Source organism: Myotis davidii, unplaced genomic scaffold (assembly GCF_000327345.1).
Source record: "Myotis davidii unplaced genomic scaffold, ASM32734v1 scaffold2115, whole genome shotgun sequence".
NCBI lineage: Eukaryota > Metazoa > Chordata > Mammalia > Chiroptera > Vespertilionidae > Myotis > Myotis davidii.
In genome coordinates, this window is record NW_006286849.1 from 4,663 (window position 1) to 28,595 (window position 23,933).

Genomic DNA, 23,933 nt, shown 5'->3' on the forward strand with positions numbered 1-23,933 from the left:
TATATAAATGTAATCAAAACAGCTTTTTTTTTTTTTTTTACAGAGAGGAAGGGCGAGGGATAGAGAGTTAGAAACACCGATGACAGAGAAACATCAATCAGCTGCCTCCTGCACACCTCCTACTGGGGATGTGCCCGCAACCAAGGTACATGCCCTTGACTGGAATCGAACCTGGGACCTTTCAGTCCACAGGCCGACGGTCTATCCACTGAGCCAAACCGGTTAGGGCCAAAATAGCTTTTTAATCAACATACCTTCCTATATCTATCATGAAATTTATTTTGAAATCAATGTAGAAACATATTAACAATTAGTTGAGTGTTACGAATATACATAACTTCTCCTTCAGGCCTTCATGTGTTTTTTAAACTTTAGGTGCAATAAACCATATTACTTTATCAGAAAAAATGGAGTTTTATTGATAAAAAGAACATGTACTAAGCCAAAATTTGCAAAAATAGCAGTATAAGTAGCCATGAAGGGAAACATATAGATTTGAGTTCATATAAATTACCACTTTATTTTCACAAACACCATGAACTAAGTTATTTACAAAACAGCAAATAAAGGTAAAGATCAGAACATGTATGTAGCATGATGTTAATATGTAAAGTGTCACATAATTGATGAGCACTATAGGCATGAAAAAATAAAAGGAAAACAAATAAATAATTTCTAAAAATTTAGACCATTTGCTAATAATTCTGTAAAATGATCTCACTAGTAATCAAATATATGAAAATTAAAAAGATGTTTTGGCCCTAACCAGTTTGGCTCAGTGGACAGAGCGTTGGTCTGCAGACTGAAGGGTCCCAGGTTCGATTCTCGTTAAGGGCATGTACCTTGGTTGCGGGCACATCCCCTGTGGGAGCTATGCAGGAGGCAGCTGGTCGATGTTTCTCTGTCATCAATGTTTCTAACCCTCTATCCCTCTCCCTTCCTCTCTGTAAAAAATCAATAAAATATATATATTTTTTAAAAAGATGTTTTTGTGATCAAAATAATGACATCCTATATAATAAAAGCCCATCGACCGAATGGCATAATTAACAGAACGACCAGTTGACCAGTCACTTATGATGCGACTGACCACCAGGGGACAGATGCTCAATGCAGGAGCTGCCCCCTGGTGGTCAGTGCGCTCCCACAGTGGGAGCACCCCTCGGCTGACCAGGATGAGCAGCGCTCCAAAAGTGGGCTGATCCTCGCAGGCCACACCCCCACCAGTGCACAATCTCTTCACCGGGCCTCTAGTTAAATATAATAACTTTGAATGATTTCGAGGTTGGAAGAGGATGGATATTTTTTCACGTCTGAAATATTAGCTTAACTATTTCTGCAGAGCATTTTATCAATCTGGGAGGAATTTATGAAATTTGGAATTTCCCTTAAAATAACAAAATACGTCACCCTCTCTATAGTAGTCACATTGGATTCTCCGTTCCTGGAATACTATATACTCCTTCTAGCATAAAAACCTACACAAATGCTGCTTCCCCGCCTCAAATTTCTTCTGCTCTGTCCACCATACTCTTATGCAATTGTCAGATCTTAAACTAAACTATCTCAACCTCAATGACATCATTTCTATTCTCAGGGCCAAGTCAAGTTATTTGCTTAGCATACTTTTGTTTTTCTCTCCCCAAAACAAATATAATTAAGTTATTGTTTTCTACTTATTTGTTTTTCTACTAGAATATCTTACCCATTATACTGGGATCTTGTTTAGTATTATATCCCCAGCACATGAGTTAGTGTTTAAAAATATTTATTAAATGAATTAAGCCTTTATATTTAGAAATCTTCCAGGCATAAATATGTCTTTGAGTGCAAGTTTGTGCATATGAATATGTGTGTGTGTGTAAAAAAAAAAATCCTAAAGCAGAACAGTTCATCCTTCACACTGATTCTATCCTGAGTCAGTTTGTGTTCTTGGCATAACTCAGTGACCATGTGGAGTCCTTTGGATGTATCCTTCTAGCAGCTTCTTTCCTTGACTCTAATTGGTTCATGATTTTGCTTCATGTCAAATCAGTAGATTTGAAGGATATAAAACCTGATTTTATTAGTGTTCTGATCCCTTTCCCCCAAGCAGTCTCAGCTTCCTGAGCTATTTTTAACAGAACCACACCTGATGATATGACTACTGATACTACACCGAACACACACCAGTAAACAAACAAACAAACAAACAAACAAAACACATTAGGATTAAGATTTAAACAGTCAAAATAAAATTAACCTTTTAAAGAATTAAAATTGCAAACTCAAAGAAACACCCGTGTCTCTGTCTCCCACGTCCATGTTTTCAATGTCAAGGTTGATCATCACTTTCTTTATTTTTATTCCTTTTTGTTTGGGTCTCTTGGTGGCAGGGTGCCATGCTTCAGGGAAGTCGGGTAAAGCCCGGTTAAGAGTCTGGTTTCAGCTGCTTATTCCACCACCATCACCTTTGCAGTGAATGGTCTCCGTGCTGTTTTTTTCCTCCGGGAGATGTGTGGGAAGAAGTTGCCGGGTGAGGAAGCTGACTGAGCCACGGGATTTGCATGTGAGGTTACAATCTCCTTGAAGAATGAAATTTCCTGAGACGTCATCGAAATAATTATGGGAGATTTTAGTGGTGTTCTGTAACACAGTTAAAGCCAATGCAAGAATGTGGTGCAAGTGAAATATCTTCAGGCGTTTCTTCCCCGGATTATTCTCATTCTGCATCCATTTCTCCCCAGGCCTGACTATGGAGTTCTGAGCGGCTTCTCCTTTCCCCAGCTGAAGTATTAGTTTAGCTATTGAAAGGCCGTAGTACCTTCAGAAAAGTCTGCTTTAGCTTGCTGTTTCCTAGAATTAGGAGAAATGAGTGACCGCAAGGATAGGTGATTGCGATGGCCATGCCGAAAATAAACAGCGATTTGTTTTCTGGCACAGAAAAGCATGCTATTTCTATGGAAATGCCTATAAAATGCAAGATCAAGAGGATGATAAAAGATATCAACACTTTCATTGCTCTCACGTGTGCTTCTGTGCTGGGGTCTCCGCCACCGCGGGCACTCGATTGCATGTTCCTGTTGTGTCTCCAAAGAGAAATGATTAACAAGAGGCATGAAATCAGGCACAGGGTGAAGAGGAAAATGACTCCCAGATTGAGCAAAATTTGGTAAGCAATGTATTCACTTTTAGATATGTCGCGGTGCCGGGTTGTGCTTCCATTATTTATTTTATATTCATTCATAATCTTAACAGTTTGTGGGAAAATAAATAACCATGAAATAAGCATCAATCCCATCAGAAGAGGAAGTACTCTGTTGATTCTATGCTTCAACCAGAGAAAAATGTGGTGGGAAAAATTGGCTATCTTCAGGAAATAGAAGATGCTGAGACTGGAGACAAACCAGATACTTAAGTGATTTATAATTATCCATGAATAACTAATATATTCATTTAGGTTTCTAGAGGAGTACATATATGGAGAGAGTATCTTTATAAATCCATCTGTAATTATTATCCATATCAGAAAAATTCTCGAAGTAGCTAAGCCAATGAGAATCAAGCCAATTAGAGAAAACTTCTTGTTCTTGACACAGTCAATGCAGTTTACAAATCCAATAAATCCATTCCCTAAAACCCCCAGTATTGATTCACCAACTGCTATAAAAATGAGGAGGCCTTCCACTATACTTAGCATAGCTGCCAAGCCCTAATATTGTTTCTGTTAAATATATTTTAGATTACCTGATTCAGGATGAGGTATATATTGGCTGGTTGTTGGAAGAATGATTTTCTTTTCTTTCATTACATAAAGATTTAAAAGTGCCCCAGAAATGCTTTTGATGGAATCTGAAATATCCTCATAGATACCCCTCCACTTTTATGTGTAAAACTTAGCTCATCTAGAGAATGGTCCCGCCTGAATGCTCACCTACAATTTGTTAACATGCAAATGAAAGTTTGTTTAATGGGTTTTACTTGTCTGCCTAAGACTATTTTGCATTTGTTAACCTGAATTGTGGAGCAGGGGTACCAAACGCATATCTCTAGGAAACAAGACACAACAGAAACAAAAATTGGATTTCTTCATATTTTTCAATATCACCACTAACATCATTATTAATCTTGTGTTAATTCAGGCAGGGCACACGTCAAGTTATAATATAAAGAGGACAAAAGATTATGACTCAATTACTGGCCGGTGTTGGGGAGTGGGAGCGGGCAGAGAGAGGTCAAGGGGGAAAAAGGAGACATATGTAATACTTTAAACAATAAAGACTTTAAATTAAAAAATATTTACCTAGGTACTGAACTATTTTTTTAAATATATTTTTATTGATTTCAGATAGAAAGGGAGAGGGAGAGAGAGATAGAAACATTAATGAAAGAGAATCATTGATCAGCTGCCTCCTGCACGCGGGGCAGAGAGAGGTCAAGGGGGAAAAAGGAGGCATATGTAATACTTTAAACAATAAAGAATTTAAATTAAAAAATATTTACCTAGATACTGAACTATTTTTTTAAATATATTTTTATTGATTTCAGATAGAAAGGGAGAGGGAGAGAGAGATAGAAACATTAATGAAAGAGAATCATTGATCAGCTGCCTCCTGCACGCCCCCGACTGGGGATCAAGACCACAACTCGGGCATGTGCCCTTGACCGGAATTGAATCTGGGACTTTTCAGTCTGCAGACCAACGCTCTATCCACTGAGCCAAACTGGCTAGAGCTAGACACTGAACTCTTGGCACTTTGTGTTAAGATAGGTACAAGAAACCATTTTGCCATATTATTCAATACTGGTGTCCCAGTGCATGAATTTGTGCATGGGTGGAGTCTGATCCGGCTCCCATTGGCCGATCAGGGTGGGCCTGTCAGGAGAAGGAGACAGTGGGAGGTTGGCTGGCTAGCCTGACCAGAGCCAGGCTGTGTGGGGGGAGAAGCTGCAGGTGATTTTTCCGGCTGACCCCACCCCCTATTGGGGTAAAGGAGCGTGATCAGGGGCAGGGCCTGCCTGGGAGAGGGGCTGCAGAAGGTTGGCCAGCTGACCCCACCCCCATTGGGATGGGGGGGCAACCAGGGGCAGGACTGATTGGCCCCACCCCCCGATCCTGCAAAATGGCTGGCTTCAGTGGGCATCTTAGCAACTGGTCTTTCTGGTCGTTATGGTGTTCTGGTCACTGGCTTTTTCTATATATAGATATTTTATCTTTTTTTTATCCCCTCCCCAGGATATTTTTCCATAATTATTCCATTCATGAATGTAGATTATGTTGACATGAAGACTCTTAGAAATAATCCCTTCATTTACTGTATTTCATGTTGATGGCACCCATCCATTCATTCATTCAACAAGTATTTCACTGAGTGTCTAAATATACCAAGCTCTCTTTTAGACACTGAGGGAATATAATGGTAGACAGAAACTCAAAGCTTGTGTGATTCACGTAATTTACATTCTAATGGAGGAAGCAGAAACAATCACTTAAATCAAATATTGTCCAAAATTTGAAACTTAACAAATAAATATAACATTTATTGAACCTTTATTATGTTCCCAGCACTGTGCTAAGCACTTTATGGTTATTATCTCATTTCAACATCACAACAAACCTTTAAAATAGGTACTATTATTAACTTCATTTTTAAAATAAATAAACTGAGCTTTAGAGAAAAGAACTTTTCCAATTTATATTGGCATGACTACCATGAATTAATGACCTTAAAATGAAATAGCATCAAACATAGAAATAAACTATGAACGATAGTTAGCAAGGCAAAGCAAACATAAACAAGCAGCAAACATGGACTTCACATGGGTTGCCAATACTAAAACTGACAGATAAAAATATCTGTAGATATAAGAGCTTTGTATGAACTACTTTTAAAAAAATAAATAATATAATTTCAGAGAACAGCAGTAAGAGACTGTCAGAAAGAAATGGGAAATTTGGGGACAAAACTTACAGAAATAAAAGTATAATTATAGAAGATCCTCTTTGAGGACCTCAGGCAAGGATTCACCACCTCTGCTCCTCACGCTGAAACTCCAGAATAAGCAGAGATCAGTGAGCAAGAGGAGCCTCATATCAGAACAGGTAGGAAGGAGCAGGGGAGCAGCTGCGATGGCTTGGGAATCCTGGTGAACATAAAAAAGGAGGTGGCCTGCCCCATCTGCTTGGATCTCCTAAAAACAAACAAACAAAGAAACAAACAAAAATCACCACCACGATCCTGGAACGTGGACACAGCTTCTGCCAAGCCTGCATCACTGCAAACAACAGAGTTCATGATCAGCCAAGAAGGAAGTAGCTGCCCTGTGTGCCGGATCCGTTACCAGCCTGAGAACCTGCGTCCAACATCGTGAAGGAGCTTAGGAAAATCAGGTTGATCTCACAAGAGGAGATGTTTCCATGAGCATCACGGAGAGAAACTCCTGCTCTGCTGCAAGGAGCATGGGAAGGTCATGTGCTGGCTTCGTGAGCCGTCTGGAGAGCACCGTGGTCACCACATATGCCTCGAGGAGGACATTGCCCAGTTGTGCCAGCATGAGCTCCAGGAAGCTCTGGATACACTGAGGGCAGAGCAGAAGGAAACTGAGAAACTGATAGCTGACCTCAAAGAAGAGACAACTTCCTGGAAGAGAAAATATGTCCAGGATGATCTTAAACAATTGAAAGGAATCCGCGATCGTGAGGAACAGACGGAGCTGCAAAAGCTGGAGAAAGAGGAGGGAGGTGATCGCTCTGATCTGCTGGGGCTGAGAGCGGGCTGTTCCATCACAGGCAGTTGTTGCTGGATCTCATCTCAGATCCCGAGCATCCGTTGCAGGGCCAACAGTAGCGGAGCTGCAGAATGTGAACGGCATCATAAAAAGGATTAAGAGCTTCACTCTGAAGAAGCCAGACACTCTCTCCAGATTTCCTGATGTGAGAGTTGTATGACCGTCAACCTTCCCTAGAATAATCCAGGTGGTGATTCCTGCGAATCAGAGACAAGTGAGAGCGTTAGGTTGGACGACCATTGTGTAGGAGCCATTCGCTTCTCGGGAAGATGATTGTAAGGATTGCAATGTCCTGGGCTCACCGTTTATTCCATCAGGGAAGCATCACTGGGAGGTAGATGTGTCAGAGAAATGCTCCTGGATCTTGGGAGTATATTGTGCAAAGCGTAACATTAATAGTTTTTAACAAGGTTACGCTAGATATTAACCTAAATTTGGCTACTGGGTTGTAGGATTATAGGATCAGTTTGAATATAAGGATTTTGTGGGTTTTGCCAATCCCTGAACCTCAATCTCCTCCTTTCTTTCTTCTTACTGTTCCTCCCCATTGTGTTGGGGTTCCTAGACTACAGTGCCTGCACTGTCTCATTTTTTAATGTTACAAACCAGGGGTTTCTCATGTATAAATCCTATCCATGCTCCTTTTTTTCCCCCAGCAAATTGTTCCATATTTCAATCTTATGAAATGTGCTGGCCCCATGAGACTATGTTCTCTAAGCTCTTAAATCTCTTACACCTTCACCCACTTTTTTGTAGTGCCTCTGGCCTTGGGTACGCATGTACTGAGCTTAGCTGCTCCCCCCCCCCTCCCACCCCGACCCCACCCTTTTCTCTTTTCTTGTAAAGAGAAAAGGCGAATCTATAAGCATATGAAAGCCTTTAAAACATATAACTTATGAGCTCATAATGCATATGGACCCAAAATCAATAAAGACAAAGAAAATCTGAACAACACAATTAACAAACTTGATGTATCCAACAACGGAATAATTTATATACTTTTCAAGTACACATAAACTATTTTTTTTTTACCAGAATTGACCATATGTGAGGCTAAAAAAAATCCCACAAGTGTTAAATGAGTAAAAACATTCAGAGTATGTTCCCTAACTACAAATTGGTAACATCAAATTCAATAACTGACATCATTAATTATCAGCAAAATGCAGATCTAAACCACAATGAGATCTCACCTCACACTTGTTAAAATGGCTGTTATCAAAAAGACAAGAGCTAATGAACGCTGCTGAGGATGTGGAGAAAAGGAAACTCTTGTGCACTGTTGGTAGGAATGTGAGTTGGTACAACTAATTTGGAAAACAGTACGGAGGTTTCCCAAAATTTTAAAAATAGGACAATCCCACTTCTGGGTATTTATCCAAAGGAAATGAAAACACTATCTGGAAGAGAAATCTGCACTCCCATGTTCACTGTAGCACTATTCACAATAGAAACATCCTGTCTGTCACCAGATAAATGGATAAAGAAGATGTGATACATAATATATATAAATATTATTCAGTCATGAGAAAAAAGGAAATCTGGCCTTTAGCAGCAGCATGGATAGGCCTTGAGGGCATTATGCTAAGTAAAATAAGCCAGCCAGAGAAAGCCAACTACTGCATGTTCTCACTTATATGGGGAATCTAACACAGCCAAATCATAAAATTAGAGAGTAGAATGGTAGTTTCCAGGGCGCCAGGAATAGAGAGATTGTAGTAAAGGGGTACAAAGTCTCAGGTATAAGATGATTAAGTTCTGGTGTCTAATGTACAGCATAATGGCTATAAGTAACAACACTGCATCATATGCTTGTAGTTGCTTAGAGAGTAGATCTTAAAATGTTATCACCACACACACACACACACACACACACACACACACACTTACTAGGTGAAAGGATAGAGATCTTTACTAATCTTTATTGTGGTAATCATTTTGCAATATACACATGTATCTAATCATTACATTATATACCTTATATTTATTTTTATATATCAATAACATATCAATAATATTTCAATAAAACTAGAAAAAATTTAAGTAACAAAAAGATAACTAAAGAAAAACCTAACTTACTGAAAATTAAAAAACAAACAAAACACTTTTAAATACTCATTGAGTTACCAGAGGTTAGAATGAGAGAAGGGACTTTTAGGAAGATAACAGGGTTTTTAGAGTTGTGTAGCTTTACTAACTACTTATATAATTTGTATTCATTAATTTGAATATCTCAATTTTTTTCTTGGTTAAAAGAACATTTTATTTTAACTTTACCAAAACCCTTCAATTTTTTCTATTCTCCTTTCAAAGAAAACTCACTTCCAGGGTTACTACACAAATAAGATGCAAATGTCACACACATACAGACATAAAGAGAATTTCCATTTTACCAGGAACCAAAATTTTATGCAAAGTAGGTAAAGCTTTCATGATAAATAAATCTCAGGCATCTGAAAACTACTTTGGAAAGGAAAATTTAAAAATAACTTTAAAAACATTTAATAGTCATGATCTATGCAGAAACTTGGAAATCACCCAAAAAGCTTTTTTAAAAGAGCCAATGCCAACATTTTGTTTTACAACTCTGAAGTTTTACATACTTTGTGAGAAACACGTGGAATAATTTCCTACTAAGAAACATATAATTGTCATTTTCTCATATTAATATGTTTCTCTATCATGATTGTTTAAGAGTCAATTATTTTTATGTTGATTTCTTAATAATTCCCCTTCTCTTGAAGTTTATGATGTCCAACTGTGCACTGTAGGGTTTCCCAATCTCAGACATTGACATTTTTGGTTAAATAATTCTTTGTTTTAATTGTAGGTCATTTGGCAGCATCCCTGGTCTCTACCCACAAGATGCTAGTAGCACTTCCCCAACTGAGACTACTAAAATGTCTTCTGACTTTGACAAATGTCCCAGGAGGAGTCAAAAATCACAATGGTTGAGAACCATTGATATACGATTTCAGCTTCTATGTTGATAAACAATTACGTATATGTGTGTTTGAAAATATTTATGTTGTTTTCTTTGCATTAAAGCATGTTGGCAATAGGTAATAAACTATGAACCAAAAATGTTTGCAAAAGTCAAAACTATACATATCTTATGCAACTTACACCCCCCTCCATAAAACTACATATATTCTTGCTTTCCCAAATGAGAGAATGATTCCAGTAAAGTGGAATGAACACTAATATTAAATATGCTATAGATCACAAAGGAAGTCTTGATAAATTTTGGAAGATGCACATGTAAACCATATTCTCAATGTTGCTGAGCAATGTATAATTACATTAGATTACATTAGTAAAATCCTAACAAATTCATATAAAAATATTTTCTAAGTGCACAAAAAGAGAATAAAACAGGAAAAATACATGCAAATGAGTAATCAGCCTAGAAATGATCTATTTAAATGTAGAAAATTTAACTGAAAGATAAATGGAAGATTTGAATAACATCAGAAATAATGTTTCTAAATTGGGAAACAAATGATTATAAATAATGTAAGTATAGTCTCAAATATTATAGATTTAGTATCTTTTCAAACATTGTCTTTAAAGAATTATAAATAGAATTCAAGAAGATTTGTAGTATTCATTCAACAAAATTTCAATCAACAAAGATTTTAATCAAGTATTCATTGAAATGTAAAATATACTCAAATTAAGGATATACACAAGTGCACATGTGCATGTTTTATTCTTAACATTTCTGTATTTTGGGGAAGGATAATGGTTGGGGTTTTTTTGTAGGCTGGTAACTGGTCAACATTTTTTATTACCTTTGGATATTTTTTAAAATGTAGGCAAAGTCCATGTGTTTAATTGCTACCACAGTCTAACAATGCTCCTTTATTAATCTTAAGTTAAGGTCCTATAAGGCTATATTTTCTGATCCTTGATCTATAATATTAATAATTGTATACCTTAATGTATTGTTTTTAAGATTCTGTTGTGTTTAGTTTCCTATTTTATTCAGCTTTTTTTGTTTGTTTTCCCCTTTCTAATTTCCCTTTTGTAAAATAACTTTATTTTTATTGTTGACACTGTTACAGATGTTCCCATTTTCTCCTTTTTGCCCACTTCCACCCAGCCTTTGCCCTCTTCCCTCTGGCCATCACCACACTGTGGTCTGTTTCCATGGGTATGCATACATGTTCTTGGGCTAATCTCTTCACCTTCTTTTATCCAGTCCCCTCTGAAAGCTGTCAGTTGCTCCATGTTTCCATGGCACTGATTTTATTTTGTTCAATTTCCCTTTTTATATGTTTTTTTTTTTTTGCTGTTATAGTATCTCATATTTGTTCTCTTCTTTCAAATTTCATTGAATTTGATGGAAAATATCCTATCTAATAAAAGAGAAACATCATAAATGGCATACGACCGCTACCCTTCTCATTGGCTAATCAGGGAGATATGCAAATTAACTTCCAGCCAAGATGGCGGCCAGTGGCCAGGCAGCTTGAAACTAACATGAGGCTTCCTTGCTTCAGTGACAGAGGACTCCAACATTCCCAGCCTGCCTTGCCAGCCTCTGAGTCTGCAGTTTGAAACATTTTAACAAATATAGAAGTTAAAAAAAATCCCAGAAACCAGCTCTCAGTGAGCTGGGATCTCAGACCTGGAGACAGAGATGGAGTTATACATTGTTTCGATTACAGAACAGACCCAAACCCCCTGATCGCCTTGCGGCTCTGTGTGTGACAGGGGTCGGGGCCACAACCTCCCTATCCACACTGCTCTGTTCGTGAGAGGGGAAGGAGCCCCAACCTCCTGATCAGCCCTGCTCTGTGTGTGACAGGGTGCAGTGCCCCCACGCCCCCAACCCCCCACAGGCCCTGCTCTGTGTGTGACGGGGTAGAGCCATAACCTCCCCATAGGCCCTGCCCTGAGTGTGACAGTGGCAGCGTCCCAACCCCCTGATCGGCCCTGCTCTGTGGGTGATAGAGGGCGGCGTGACTGCCCCCACCCCTAGGTAGCCTGCGAGAGGTCACAACCCCCCACTTGGGGGTTATGGGAAGTTGATTGCCACCATATGCTCTGTGTGTGACAGGGGGTGGTACCCCAACTCCCCTATCGGCCCTACTCTGTGAGTGACGGGGGAAGCTCCCCAATCCCCTGATCAACCCTGCTCCATGCATGACAGGGTAAGTAGCTCCAACCCCCTGATGGGCCCTGCTCTGTGTGTGACAGGGGGCAGCGCCCCAACCCCCGGATCGGCCCTGCTCTGTGTGTGACAGGGTAGAGCCATAACCTCCCCATCGGCCCTGCCCTGAGTGTGACAGTGGGCAATGTCTGAATGCCAGCTTAGGACCAATTCCACAGGGAGCGGACCTAAGCCAGCAAGTGGTCATCCCCCGAGGAATTCCAGACTGCGAGAGGGCACAGGTCAGGCTGAGGGACCCCCCCTTCCCCCCTGAGTGCACAAATTTTTGTGCACCGGGCCTCTAGTCTATACTAATAAAAGGGTAATATGCTAATTAGACCAGACATCTTCTGGACATCCATCTGGACATCCTTCCGCACAAAGCCATGGTGGTGTGAGCCGAGACAGAGGCGGTTAGGGGTGACCAGGTCAGCAAGGGAGGGAGTTAGGGTCAATCAGGCCAGCAGGCAGAGGCGACACAAAGCCATGGTGGTGTGGGCCGAGACAGAGGTGGTTAGGGGTGACCAGGTCAGCAAGGGAGGGCAGTTAGGGTCAATCAGGCCAGCAGGCAGAGGCGGTTTGGGGTGACCAGTCAGGCAGGGGAGCAGTTAGGGGTGATCAGGTCAGCAGGGGAGCAACTAAGGGTGATCAGGGCCAGCAGGCAGAGGTGGTTAGGGGTTGTCAGGCAGGCAGAGGCCATTAGAGGCGATCATGCCGGCAGGCAGGTGAGCAGTTAGGAGCCAGTGGTCCCGGATTGCGAGAGGGAGGTCTGACTGCCGGTAGTCAAACATCCCCCGAAGGGTCCCAGATTGGAGAGGGTGCAGGCTGGGCTGAGGGACTCAGAACAGGGCTCACTCTTGGGGTCCAGTTGCCTCTATCTTCCCTTTCATTCCTTCTCTTTCTCACTTTTTCATTCTCAAAAAAAATCTATAGTAAACAAGCTTTAAACAGCCAGTCCTTTGTTTCATTTCATGGGAAACCCTCAGTTATCAAGAAACTTGCAGGTGCTTCCTTGAGAATAAAATCTTCAACAGAAAATGAAAATTCCTACCAAGTGATCTCTCTTTTTTTTCTGGTTAATCCTTACATGGGGATATTTTTCCATTGATATTTAGGGAGAGTGAAAGAGAGGGAAAGACAGAGAGAAACATCAATGTGAGAGGAACACATTGATTGGTTGCCTCCCTCATGTGCCTGACTAGGGCCCAGACTGGGAAGGAGCCTACAACCAAGGTAAGTGCCCTTGACTGGAAAAGAACCCAGGACCCTTTGGTCAGCAGGCCAAGACCCTATGCACTGAGCAAAACCGGCGAGGGCCCAAGTGGTCTCTTCTTGACTCTGTGATTCGTAGCACCATATGAAACTAATCAGAGACTTCACCCCTTTCCTATAATGTCCCCATCTTGGGAGGATGACATAAGAAAGTGGCAAATTCTGAATTTTTTTGTATAATATAGTGGTCTTGTCTGCATTTGCACCACTGTTCTGATTTTCATTGGAGGAATCCTCCTTAAGGTAAGTATTGGGGATTGTGCATATATAAATGTAGTGAAAATGATCTAAGGACATTTTTTTAGCTTTAGCTTACCAGGCATAACTTATAAAACAAACATTTCCAAGAAATTAATTTATTTATTGCACTTAATGTTTTTCCTCTTTCATGTCTACATTTTATGATAGGAAAAAACTGAGATATAAACAAAGAACATTTCCATTTTAATAACTTTTATTTGACTTTTTATTATGAAAAATATTCAATAGATATAAATGTAAAGAAAGCAAACAATACAATAAATCTAATGTACCCCTTACCCACTTTGAGCAATTTTTAATGTATAGCCAATATATCTTTACTCATCACACTTCTTTATGGGTATTTTGATGTGCATTCTAGATACGACAATACAATACTAGAGGCCTGGTATGCACAATCATACACGGGTGCAGTCCCTAGGCCTGGCTGGCATTCCAAGCATGAGCATCTGGCGTGAAAGGGCAGGTCCCAGCTGACCTCTGGGCTCTGGACAGCAGCTGGGCCCTGGGCCCCTGCATGACCCCCTCCACCTAAGTCACGGTGGGCGAGTCCACACGTGGAGATGTGGTGAGCATGTCCAAACACTGCGGGCTGGGGCACAGTGTGGGACTCTGGGCCACCCAGCAGCACTGAACAGAAGCCAAGCGGGCAGCATGCTGTCTCCCAGCCAGCCTCACAGACTGGCTCCTGTGCCAACCCACAGGGTGCCTGACCGGCCCCTGCAGTCCTGGTGGCTTTGGCCGGCTCACCTGAAAGAGGCCACACAGGTGCAGGGCGGGCTCCTCTTGGGCGCCCAGCACCTGAGCATGGAAGCTTCCTCAGCACTCGAGCCCTGGCATCCAAGGGGAGGGTAGCAGGAGGAGTGAGAGTGAGCTCAGCAGACACCCTGTATTCTCACTGCACCTCCATCCCCATCACCCCCACCCCTAGGTAGCCTGTGAGAGGTCACAACCCCCCACCTGGGCGTCATGGGAAGTTGATTGCCACCACCCATCCCCAGTTCTTCATCCCAGCCTGGGCCGGCCCAAATCAGGTGATCAGGGCCTGCCGGCTGCTGGTTGCCATCTGCAAAGTGATCCGCAGGGCGATCAGGTCCCCGCTTTCACCTGCCTTGGCCTGGCACCACCCACCCACCTGCTCCACCATTCTGCCACAGTCCCGCTCTCATTGGGGCTTATTGGGGCTAGCAGCGCCTCCACTGCCACCCATTGCCAGGGCTACATTACCAACATCTGCCATGTTCCACGTGCTCCCTTGGTGGTCAGTGCACATCATAGCGAGCAGTTGCATTTTAGGCTTTTATTATATAGGATTTTATTACAACCAAATTTCCAGCTATACTGGCTATTACAAAAGGATTTTCACAGCTTCAATGAATTATAGACTATCTCATTTCTGCAGTTACACTGGTGACAAAAATACTCAAAAATACAATTTAGTGTAAAAGATGACCAAAACATGAATTTAATGGCTAAATTTGTATTATGACAGAGATGAGGTGGTTACCTAAAGGAACTAAATGGTTTTAGGTACTAACACATTAGTATGAATTGGGAATCCTGAATGACAGTTTACATGTCCATCCATATTGACCTACTGACTTTTGTGAATGACGCCATGTTAATAATAGTGATTTACAGGTGGTTTTTGAATATTTTTTTCTATTTAACTTTTCTCTCTGTTAGATCTTACTACACCCACCCATTCAATTTTGTTGACTTTTGTTTAATTTTTGACATCTCACTTCTGTAGATGTATATATTTATATTCACACACACACACACACACACACACACACACACACACACACACACGTTTTAACAGCTCAGAAAGGTAATACTTCCTCTTCATATTTTTTTCCTAGTTACTAGATCAGAGTTCTATCCAGGTCTAGAAAGATGATGCTCAGTGATACATTACACACACAAATTGAAGACTCCAATGAAGCAAAGCAGATTCCACAAAGACGTCTTGCTGACTTCTCTTGCAGGCCTTCCTATGTAGCTGAGAGTACCTTTCTTTTCAGGCCTCGCTTCAGGTGCCAAGGAATCCACAAGAAGGCTTTCCTCATTTGGCTGTTTCCAAAAATCACAACATATGGGTGCCCTGAACAATATAAAATTCCTATCATATAACCAAGCATCACAACCAGCTTGTTCTGTTGCAAAAAATATCCCCCAAATGTCATAAAATAGGCAAATTGCTGCAGTGCAGAGAGCACAAGAAAGAAAAACACAGTTTTCATTGCTCTGGTGTGGGCCTCCATACTGGCATCTCTGGAGTTCCTAATGTTGAGGTCAACGTGTTTTGTGTGTCTCCACAAAGAAAGCAGCAACAGGAAAAAGGAAATGAAGGAAACAGAGAAAGGAGGGAGGAACCCAATCATGAACATGATAATCTGATCTAAATTTTTACTCGTACTCACATTGAATAACTCAGTCATATTTCCCTCATGTTTTGGGGGGAAATGATACCAGATAATATCAAAATGATATGGCAAAGGAAGGCTCAGGAACAGGAAGGGCAAAGATACCAGCAGAAGCATGAAAACTACCTTGTTAATTCTCCATTTTAGCCAAACAAAAAAATGCGAGGAGAAATTGGCGATCTTCAGGAAATAAAAGACAGCAAGACAAGTAGTTAACCACGTACTCAGGTGAGAGGCCAGTATCCAGAAACTAGAACAAATAAGGTTTCCTTCCATAGTAGCAGGGATTTCCTGATAGGACAGCACTGAAAACAAATTGACAATTGTTAGCCACAAAAGGCTGATTCTGGTGAAGGCCGAACTGGTGAGAATGAAGTCAACCAAGCATAACTTCCGATTTCTAGCCCAGGCAATGCAATTTGTGAGTCCAATGAATCCATTCCCCAAAATTCCTATTAAAAATTCCCCACCTATTATAATCACAAAAACTTTCTCCAACATGGCTTCAAAGAGGAAATTCTGATCTATAGTTTGTTGAGTGACCAATTTCCAGATGATCTGCTAGATAAGGACATAGATAATATAGTTAATCATGCAGTAGTATTCTTCTCCTTGTGTTTTACTGTGGCTTTTCCTTTCAGCTGTGAAACCCAGAAATCTGCAGTTAACACCCTGGAATCACTTTCTATAACACTCACTGAACGTTCCCACCTGCTCTGCTAAGAATTTTCAGTCTTGGTTCAGATGGTCAGCGACAAACTGTACTAGTCTATGTGGAGAGACATGACTGAAAGATCTAATTCTCATTTGCTAACATGTAAATAAAGGCATGGATTAATTTTCACTCTTTTGACTGAATATTCTTTCTCCTCTCCCAAGGAGCTGCTTCATTTGATTTACAAATCTGAATTGTGAAATAGGAACCTCGAACACCAGTTTTCACCACAATAAAATACTCCAACATGTAGGTGAAATGAGCAACCCCTGTACTGCTGATTATGAAGCTTTTGTCATGTAAGTCAGTACATTGCAGAGTAAGGTATAGAGTTGGAGATTTTCAGAAACTTGGCATGCAATCTATGCATCTAACCTCAGTCTCATAATTCCCATGGAAACTTTTTTTCTTTTTTTGGCTTTAAAGATGTGGGCCTTTCAGTTCATCTGTCATTAGCATTTTAAACATTATTTTTTAATGTTAAGTCTTTTATGAAACACTAGAGGCCCAGTACATGACGACATTCATGCACTTGGGGAGAGAGAGGGTCCCTCAGCGTGGCCTGTTCCCTCTCACAGTCCAAGAGCCCTAGGGGGTGTCTGACTGTCGGCAGTCGGAGATTTTTAGTGCTTCTGTGGAGGCAGGAGAGGCTGCTGCCACTGCCACTGTGCTCACAAGCCATGAGCCCGGTTTCTGGCTGAGTGGTGATCCCTGTGGGAGCTCACTGACCACAAGGGGGCAGCTCCTGCATTACATGTCTGCCCCCTGGTGGTCAGTGTGCATCATTGTGATGGGTGGTTCCACTGTTTGGTCAATTTGCATATTATCCTTTTATGATAGAGGATAGGTACCCCAAACTATAAATCACAGAAACTGAATTTATCTTGTTTCCTCAAAAACCTTTTTTGGAGTATAAAAGGAGTATTACTTTTTAAAAAAAATACTTGAGAAATTAGGGAGACTAGGAAGAAAGAGAAGCATTAGCTAAAGCATAGGAATTTCCCCCTATTGTTCAGATTACTTTATGGAAAGTGCTTTAAAATTTGTAACTATATTTAGGACTATCTGTTGCATATATTTTTGTTTGAAATACAAAATGCCTAAGAGGTATCTCTTCTGATCATCTGAAATTAACAAGAAGAACATTTTGACTTACTGGTAGCTTCAATGCAGTGGAACCAATAGTAATTAGATCTCATCCCCAGCCCCACTTTTCTGATGGAGTCTTTAGAACAAATAAACTAATAGTGAAAAACAAAAAAAGTTCAAATTATGACCTAACTAACCTAAGGGAGGAGATGGCGTGAGCCACTGTTCCTGAACATGTAAAGGCAGGACCACATAGACACTTCTGCTGGTTAGATGATGCTTTCAGACTAGTTGAACTTGACACATCAACCTCTCAGAACAAACAAATGGGGGTCCACCACAACCTAGGCACAATAAAAGAAGAGATTATGGCATGTGTTTTTATTTTTAATCATCATGTTTGTTGCCAACAAATTACATTCAGAAGAAGAATCCGCCTTCACCATTTCATGCCCTCAGGACCAGAGATAAAATAAGAGAAACAGAAGATTGATAAGATTGATGACACCTCTTTTTTTTTACTCTCTTTCACTCTCCTTTTAGTTAATCCTCACCTGAGGATGTTTTCCCATTGATTTTTTTAAAATTTTGTTTTATTGCTTAAAATATTAAAGAGTGGTACATATGTCTCCTTCCCCCCCCACCCTTGACCTTCCCCCAGCCTCCCTTACCCCCCAGTGTCTTGTGTCCATTTAGAGAGAGTTGAAGGGAATGGGAGAGACAGAGAGAGAAACATCAATGTGAGAGAGATACATCAATTGGTTGCCTCCCACACACACCAATCTAACCTTTAACCGAGATATGTACTCTTAACCTGAATTAAACCCAGGACTCCTTAATCCTCCAGCTAATGCTCTATCCACTAAGCAAAACAGCTAGGTCTCTCTCTCTCTCTCTCTCTCTCTCTTTCTCTCTCATCTGTCTAGTTTTGAATGATTCACTCCATAGAATAGGGAGAATTTACAAAATCTGGTCCTTAATTTCTCAAATGAATCCAGTATCAATTATGCAATGACAGAGCTAGTCCTTTGTAGGTCATCGATTCACTGAAGCCAGAAACCTGTGTCAACCTGATTTCACCTTTGTTCACCTTTCACATGTATTTGGTTACTACATCCAGTTGATTTTATTATTTTAATATCTCTCAAATTTATCCCTGTCGGAAGTCAGTCTATTCTTGCTGCTTGACACAGTTGCTGCAGGGAAGAAACATCTGCACAGCATATGTTTCAAGGGACCTGGTGTATATGGCATACTGTTTTTAATATGTTTGCTCCTTTACTTAGCGCTATGTGTTTTAATCAAGGTCACCTCTAGTTCTATATAATAAAAGGGCAATATGCAAATTGACCCTAACAGCAGAATGACCAGGAATAACTGGTTGCTATGACACAAACTGACCACCAGGTGGCAGACGCTCAATGCAGGTCAGTCTGCTTCCACAGGGGGAGCACCACTCAGCCAGAAGTCAACTCATGGCTGGCCAGTGCAGAGGCAGTGGCAGGAGCCTCCCCCTACCTTCGCAGCAGCTCTTAGGATGTCCAACTAATGGCTTAGGCTCGCTCCCCAGGGAGCGGGCCTAAGCCATTAGTCAGACATCCCCTGAGGGCTCCCAGGCTGCCAGAGGGATGTCTGACTGTCAGCTTAGGCCTGATCCCCTGGGAGTGGGCCTAAGCCATCAATTGGACACCCCCCAAGGGCTCCCAGACTATGAGAGGGTGCAGACTGCACTGAGTGATCCCCCTAGTGCATGAAATTTTGTGCACTGGCCTCTAGTATTAGTTATAATTCAACTAGATATGATAAATATAAACAAATAAATGACCAATGTAATGCTAGTGACTTAACCATATGAATCTCCTATAACTAAAAAGTACAAAGATAAGCATTTGTGGCACAAATATGTTCAAGAGAATAGTGATATTTTATCACTAACAAAAGCTAGGATAATAGATATTGAGACAGAAACAATGGTCACTGTGATCATCAGTATATGATACATTTTTATTCATTTATTTTCAATCACTGTAGTTTTCTGCCTTAGGTATACCTCTTGTAAACAGAATATAATTGATACAATTGCATTTTTTCTTATTTAATATGAAACTCTGTCTTTTGATAGGAAGTAAAATCAATTTATTTAAACTTATGGCAATTTCTGATAACATTGGACTTGTTTATACCAGTAAAAACAGTGTTCTGTTAGTTATCATTTCCTCTTTTCTTTTTGTTCTCTTTTCTTGCTTTGAGTTTATTTATTTATTTATTTGGTCATACAGGCATTTATTTATATGTTAAATTATTTTTTATTTAATTTATTGTGGTGACATTGGTTCATAAAACCATACAAGTTTCAAGTGTACAACTCAATAAAACATCATCTGCATGCTGCATTGTGCTTTGGGATTAAGTTGATGAATTTTTTTTATTCCTTTCTCCATCTACTCTGTCTATTTTTACCTCACAAACCACCCTCAAAATTAGTGGATTAAAACAGGAGCTTACATTTTCTCAAAGTTCTGCAGATCACCTGGGTTTGGCCAGGCAACTCTTAATGTGGTCTTTCTTTTAGTTGTCATCAGATGAAGGCTGGGAGCAGAGGCATCTGAAAGCTCATCTGAGACATCTTAGATGGTTCAATCTAATGGCTGGTTAGGAGCTAGTGGTCCTGGATTGTGGGATCAGGCCTAAACCAGCAGTCAGACATCCCCCAAGGGTTCCCAGATTGGAGAGTGCGGCTGGACTGAGAGGACCCCCCTCCCATGCACAAATTTTGTGCACCAGGCCTCTAGTAGAAACATAAAATGACATTTAAGTGCTACATGCTTAGTACCCTTTTACTAACTATAAAGAAAATACAAGTTAAAAATGCACAAAATTTCAAAACCAATAAAACTTTAATGATTTTAATTCAATATAATAAATCATGTTTTGCTGAAACTAAATCATTTTGAACTGATTAGATGAAAAATATATATGTGATGTTGGGTTCTACTTATCAACTTGATCTTCTGATTTTATGCATGATTTTCATAAATGTTATTTTTTCTTTGTTCAAAAATAAATTCAAATTGAATTCTTAATCTATTCTTTGACAGGCCAATCAATTTGCTATGCATCAACAGTAAAATATTGAAATAAAAACAACTTTTTTATTAAAAAGTTTTAATGTTGGCATTCTAGCAGATGTCCCCCCTTTTCCCCTTTAATGAAACATTTTTTATTACATAACTACTACTATACCTATTGCTAATCAACTGTAGCTAAATGGTTTATACAAAAGTTGAGCTCTACACAGGATAGCCATGTGAATGGGGAATACAATACTGATCATACACTGAGTTGTTGTTTTTTTCAGATTCTGATCAGAGCAAAGAATGGATTTTTTCTGGTGGGTGGTTACTATTATTATTATTATTATTTTAATCTTTAATTTCTGTTTTGGTTAATGCTTATAGCATCTAACTTGTGATGATTCCATTTTCCTATAATTGTTTTCTATTCAAATTACCTGACCTTCATTTTATTTGACCTTCATTTAGTAAAATTATTACTAAACAAGCAAAGGACAATGGAGTCTTATGGCAGTATTTGCTTATAAGATCAGTATTAAGATAAGCCTCACCATGTGTCAGTTGCATTTTATAAGAAATTCAAATTCCTACCGTTTTGCATAATTCAATGCTGATTTTCCCCTTGAGGGAAAATGAGTAATTGCTTTACAGAGCGTATATATCTACAACTTTGTAGCATATTTCTGTGTAGATGCCACTCTTTATTTTCTTAGCGTTATCTATAATAATAAAAGTGTAATATCCTAATTAGACCATACATCATTCCGGATGCCATTCGGACGTCCTTCTGGATGAAGCCAGGGCCAGAGGGAAGCCCAGGACCCGGGTGCCAGAGGGAAGCTGGTGCCGGCAGCCAGGGGAAGGAAGGCCTACTCTTGTATGAGTTTTGTGCACCGAGTCTGTAGTCTTAATAATAAAGAGCTAATATGCTAATTAGACTAAACAGCTGAATGACCTTCTGGACGACCTTCCAGGTGAAGGCAGGGCTGTGAGGGCTGGCTGAGGCTGCGAGGTGCTGCAAGGGGCTGCAAGGGCTGGCCAGGGCTATGAGGGCTGAGTTCCTTGCATGAATTTCATGCATTGGGCCTCTAGTCAATAAATAAAAAATGTTGTAACACAAAAAAAGTATTCTTTTCTAAACAAATTTAAAGAAAATAAAGTAAATAAAATAAAATTATAGAATCTACTTTTATAACCTTAAAGAATAATTTAAAAGTGGAAGTAAAACACAAACCAAACAACTTCTATTCTTGAAATATACATTATATTTAGGTCAAACAGAAAACTTAAATTTACCCATGATTCTGAAAATAAAATAGTCTGAATAGACATGTAAACACTAATGTGCTTTAGTTGGCATAATAACTAGAAGATATTTTAGATACATACAAGAATGAGTATTGAAAATAAATTAAGAAATAAAGTCAATTAGAAAAAGGAGAAATAAAATAAGCCAAAGAGAAGAAATAAGAATTAACTTAAAAAAATAAAAGTAATATTAAATGGATGAAAAGAAAGTACTGATAAATTCAGAATTAACAATACAATAAAATTGACCAAAGTCTTTTAAAATTTTTAAATTACAAAAGGAAACAAGAAAAGTATTTAAAAAGAGAAGACATTTTTTCTACACTCTAAAAAAACTGAAATCAATTTATGCAAATATGAAATACAAAATGACTTATGTAAAAAATGACATTAAAATATATTAAATACATGTCAAAGTACTTAAAATCTAAGTAAAAAATATCATATTTAACAGAGCATTGATTCTTCCTCAAAGTTGCTGGATATAACTTATTTCATAAAAGATTTATTCAAATAACAGTCCTTTAATATGACAATTTATACAAAATGTTGAAAAGAAATTTGCAGTTTCCTGATAATGTATATATCTATGTATCATGAATCATTAAATGTAAAGATAATAAAGTGGAATAAGTGAGGAATATACACGTTGTTTCTTGATTCTGAGAAACTGCTAACAAATATTTATAAATTTATTCTTACAATTGGAAAACTGATATGCATAATTCTAGTCAATATATGTCTGTCATGTATAGTTTATTACATTTTTATTAAAATTTTCCAAAGAAATAAGAACTGATATACTATTTATATCATTTGTTGCTAGCAAAACCTCTTATAATTTGATAATCCACTTAATTTTTTTATTGTTGACTCTATTATAGATGCCTCCTATTTTCTCCCCTTTTGCCTCCCTCCACCCCCATGTAGGCCTTGACTGCATTATTTTTTATTTTTATAAATATGCTAAATATACACATATCTATATACATGTAAGTAACATTAAATAAGTATAAAAAGATAGCCTATTTCAAATAAACATTTTAAAATATTTGGTATTACACATTACAGAAGAACCCCCAAAAAGGGTGAAATGCCATACAAAAATAGTAACAGGAAAGATATCACACTTTTCATGGCTCTTATATGGACCTTGAGGCAAGGACCTCTGAATCCCATTGCACTGTGCTTCATATTCTTGAGATGTTTCCATAGGGAGAAGGTGAACAGAATAAAAAAAATATGGAAAAGGGTATGAGAGCTCCAAGAGTGAGCACAATCAGTTTAGAAATGTTTTTAGTGTTGCTCCTTTTAGAACTCAAAATTCTATTTCTTTCACATGGATGTATCTGGATATTAATATACATACTTATTATAGTACTAGAGACTTGGTGCATGGATTTGTGCACCAGTAGGGTCTCTCACCCTGGCCTGCGCCCTCTGGCAACCCAGGACCCCTTGGGGGTGTAATAGTGTGAGAAGCAGTAGGCAGCTGGGGAGGAGCCCGAGCCTGGGCAGGGTGCTGCACCAATCCCACTCATCCAGCCCGCTGTGTCTACCTCCACTGCCGCCATGGAGGGAGAGGCTCATGCTGCCACAGCTGCACTCACCATGAGCCCATCAGCCAGCTGAGCAGCGCGCCCACTGTGGGAGCGCACTGACCACCAGTGGGCAGCTTCTACAGTGAGCGTCTGCCCCCTGGTGGTCAGTGCACATCATAGTGACCCGTCAAATGGTCATTCGGTCACTTAGGCTTTTATATATATACTAGAGGCCCAGTGTACAAAAACTTGTGCACTGGCAAGGGGGGGTGTCCCTCAGCCCCACTTGTGCCCTCTCACAGTCTGGGACCCCTTGGG

At 39.7% G+C, this 23,933-nt stretch overlaps 1 protein-coding gene and 1 pseudogene across 1 annotated transcript; one reads left to right on the plus strand and one right to left on the minus strand.

Annotated features, from left to right (window-relative positions):
• Positions 1-2,779: 2,779 nt before the first annotated feature.
• LOC102766502 (taste receptor type 2 member 10-like) lies at positions 2,780-3,679 on the minus strand. Its single transcript, XM_006758735.1, has one exon. It carries the CDS (start codon positions 3,677-3,679, stop codon positions 2,780-2,782), a length of 900 nt encoding a protein of 299 aa, XP_006758798.1.
• An 8,958-nt stretch (positions 3,680-12,637) lies between these two features.
• The window catches only part of LOC102766799, a 19,588-nt pseudogene continuing 8,292 nt past the window's right edge, over positions 12,638-23,933 (plus strand).

Coding starts and splice junctions, on each gene's coding strand:
- LOC102766502 (XM_006758735.1), bottom strand. CDS start 3,679: ATGCTAAGTATAGTGGAAGGCCTCCTCATTTTTATAGCAGTTGGTGAA.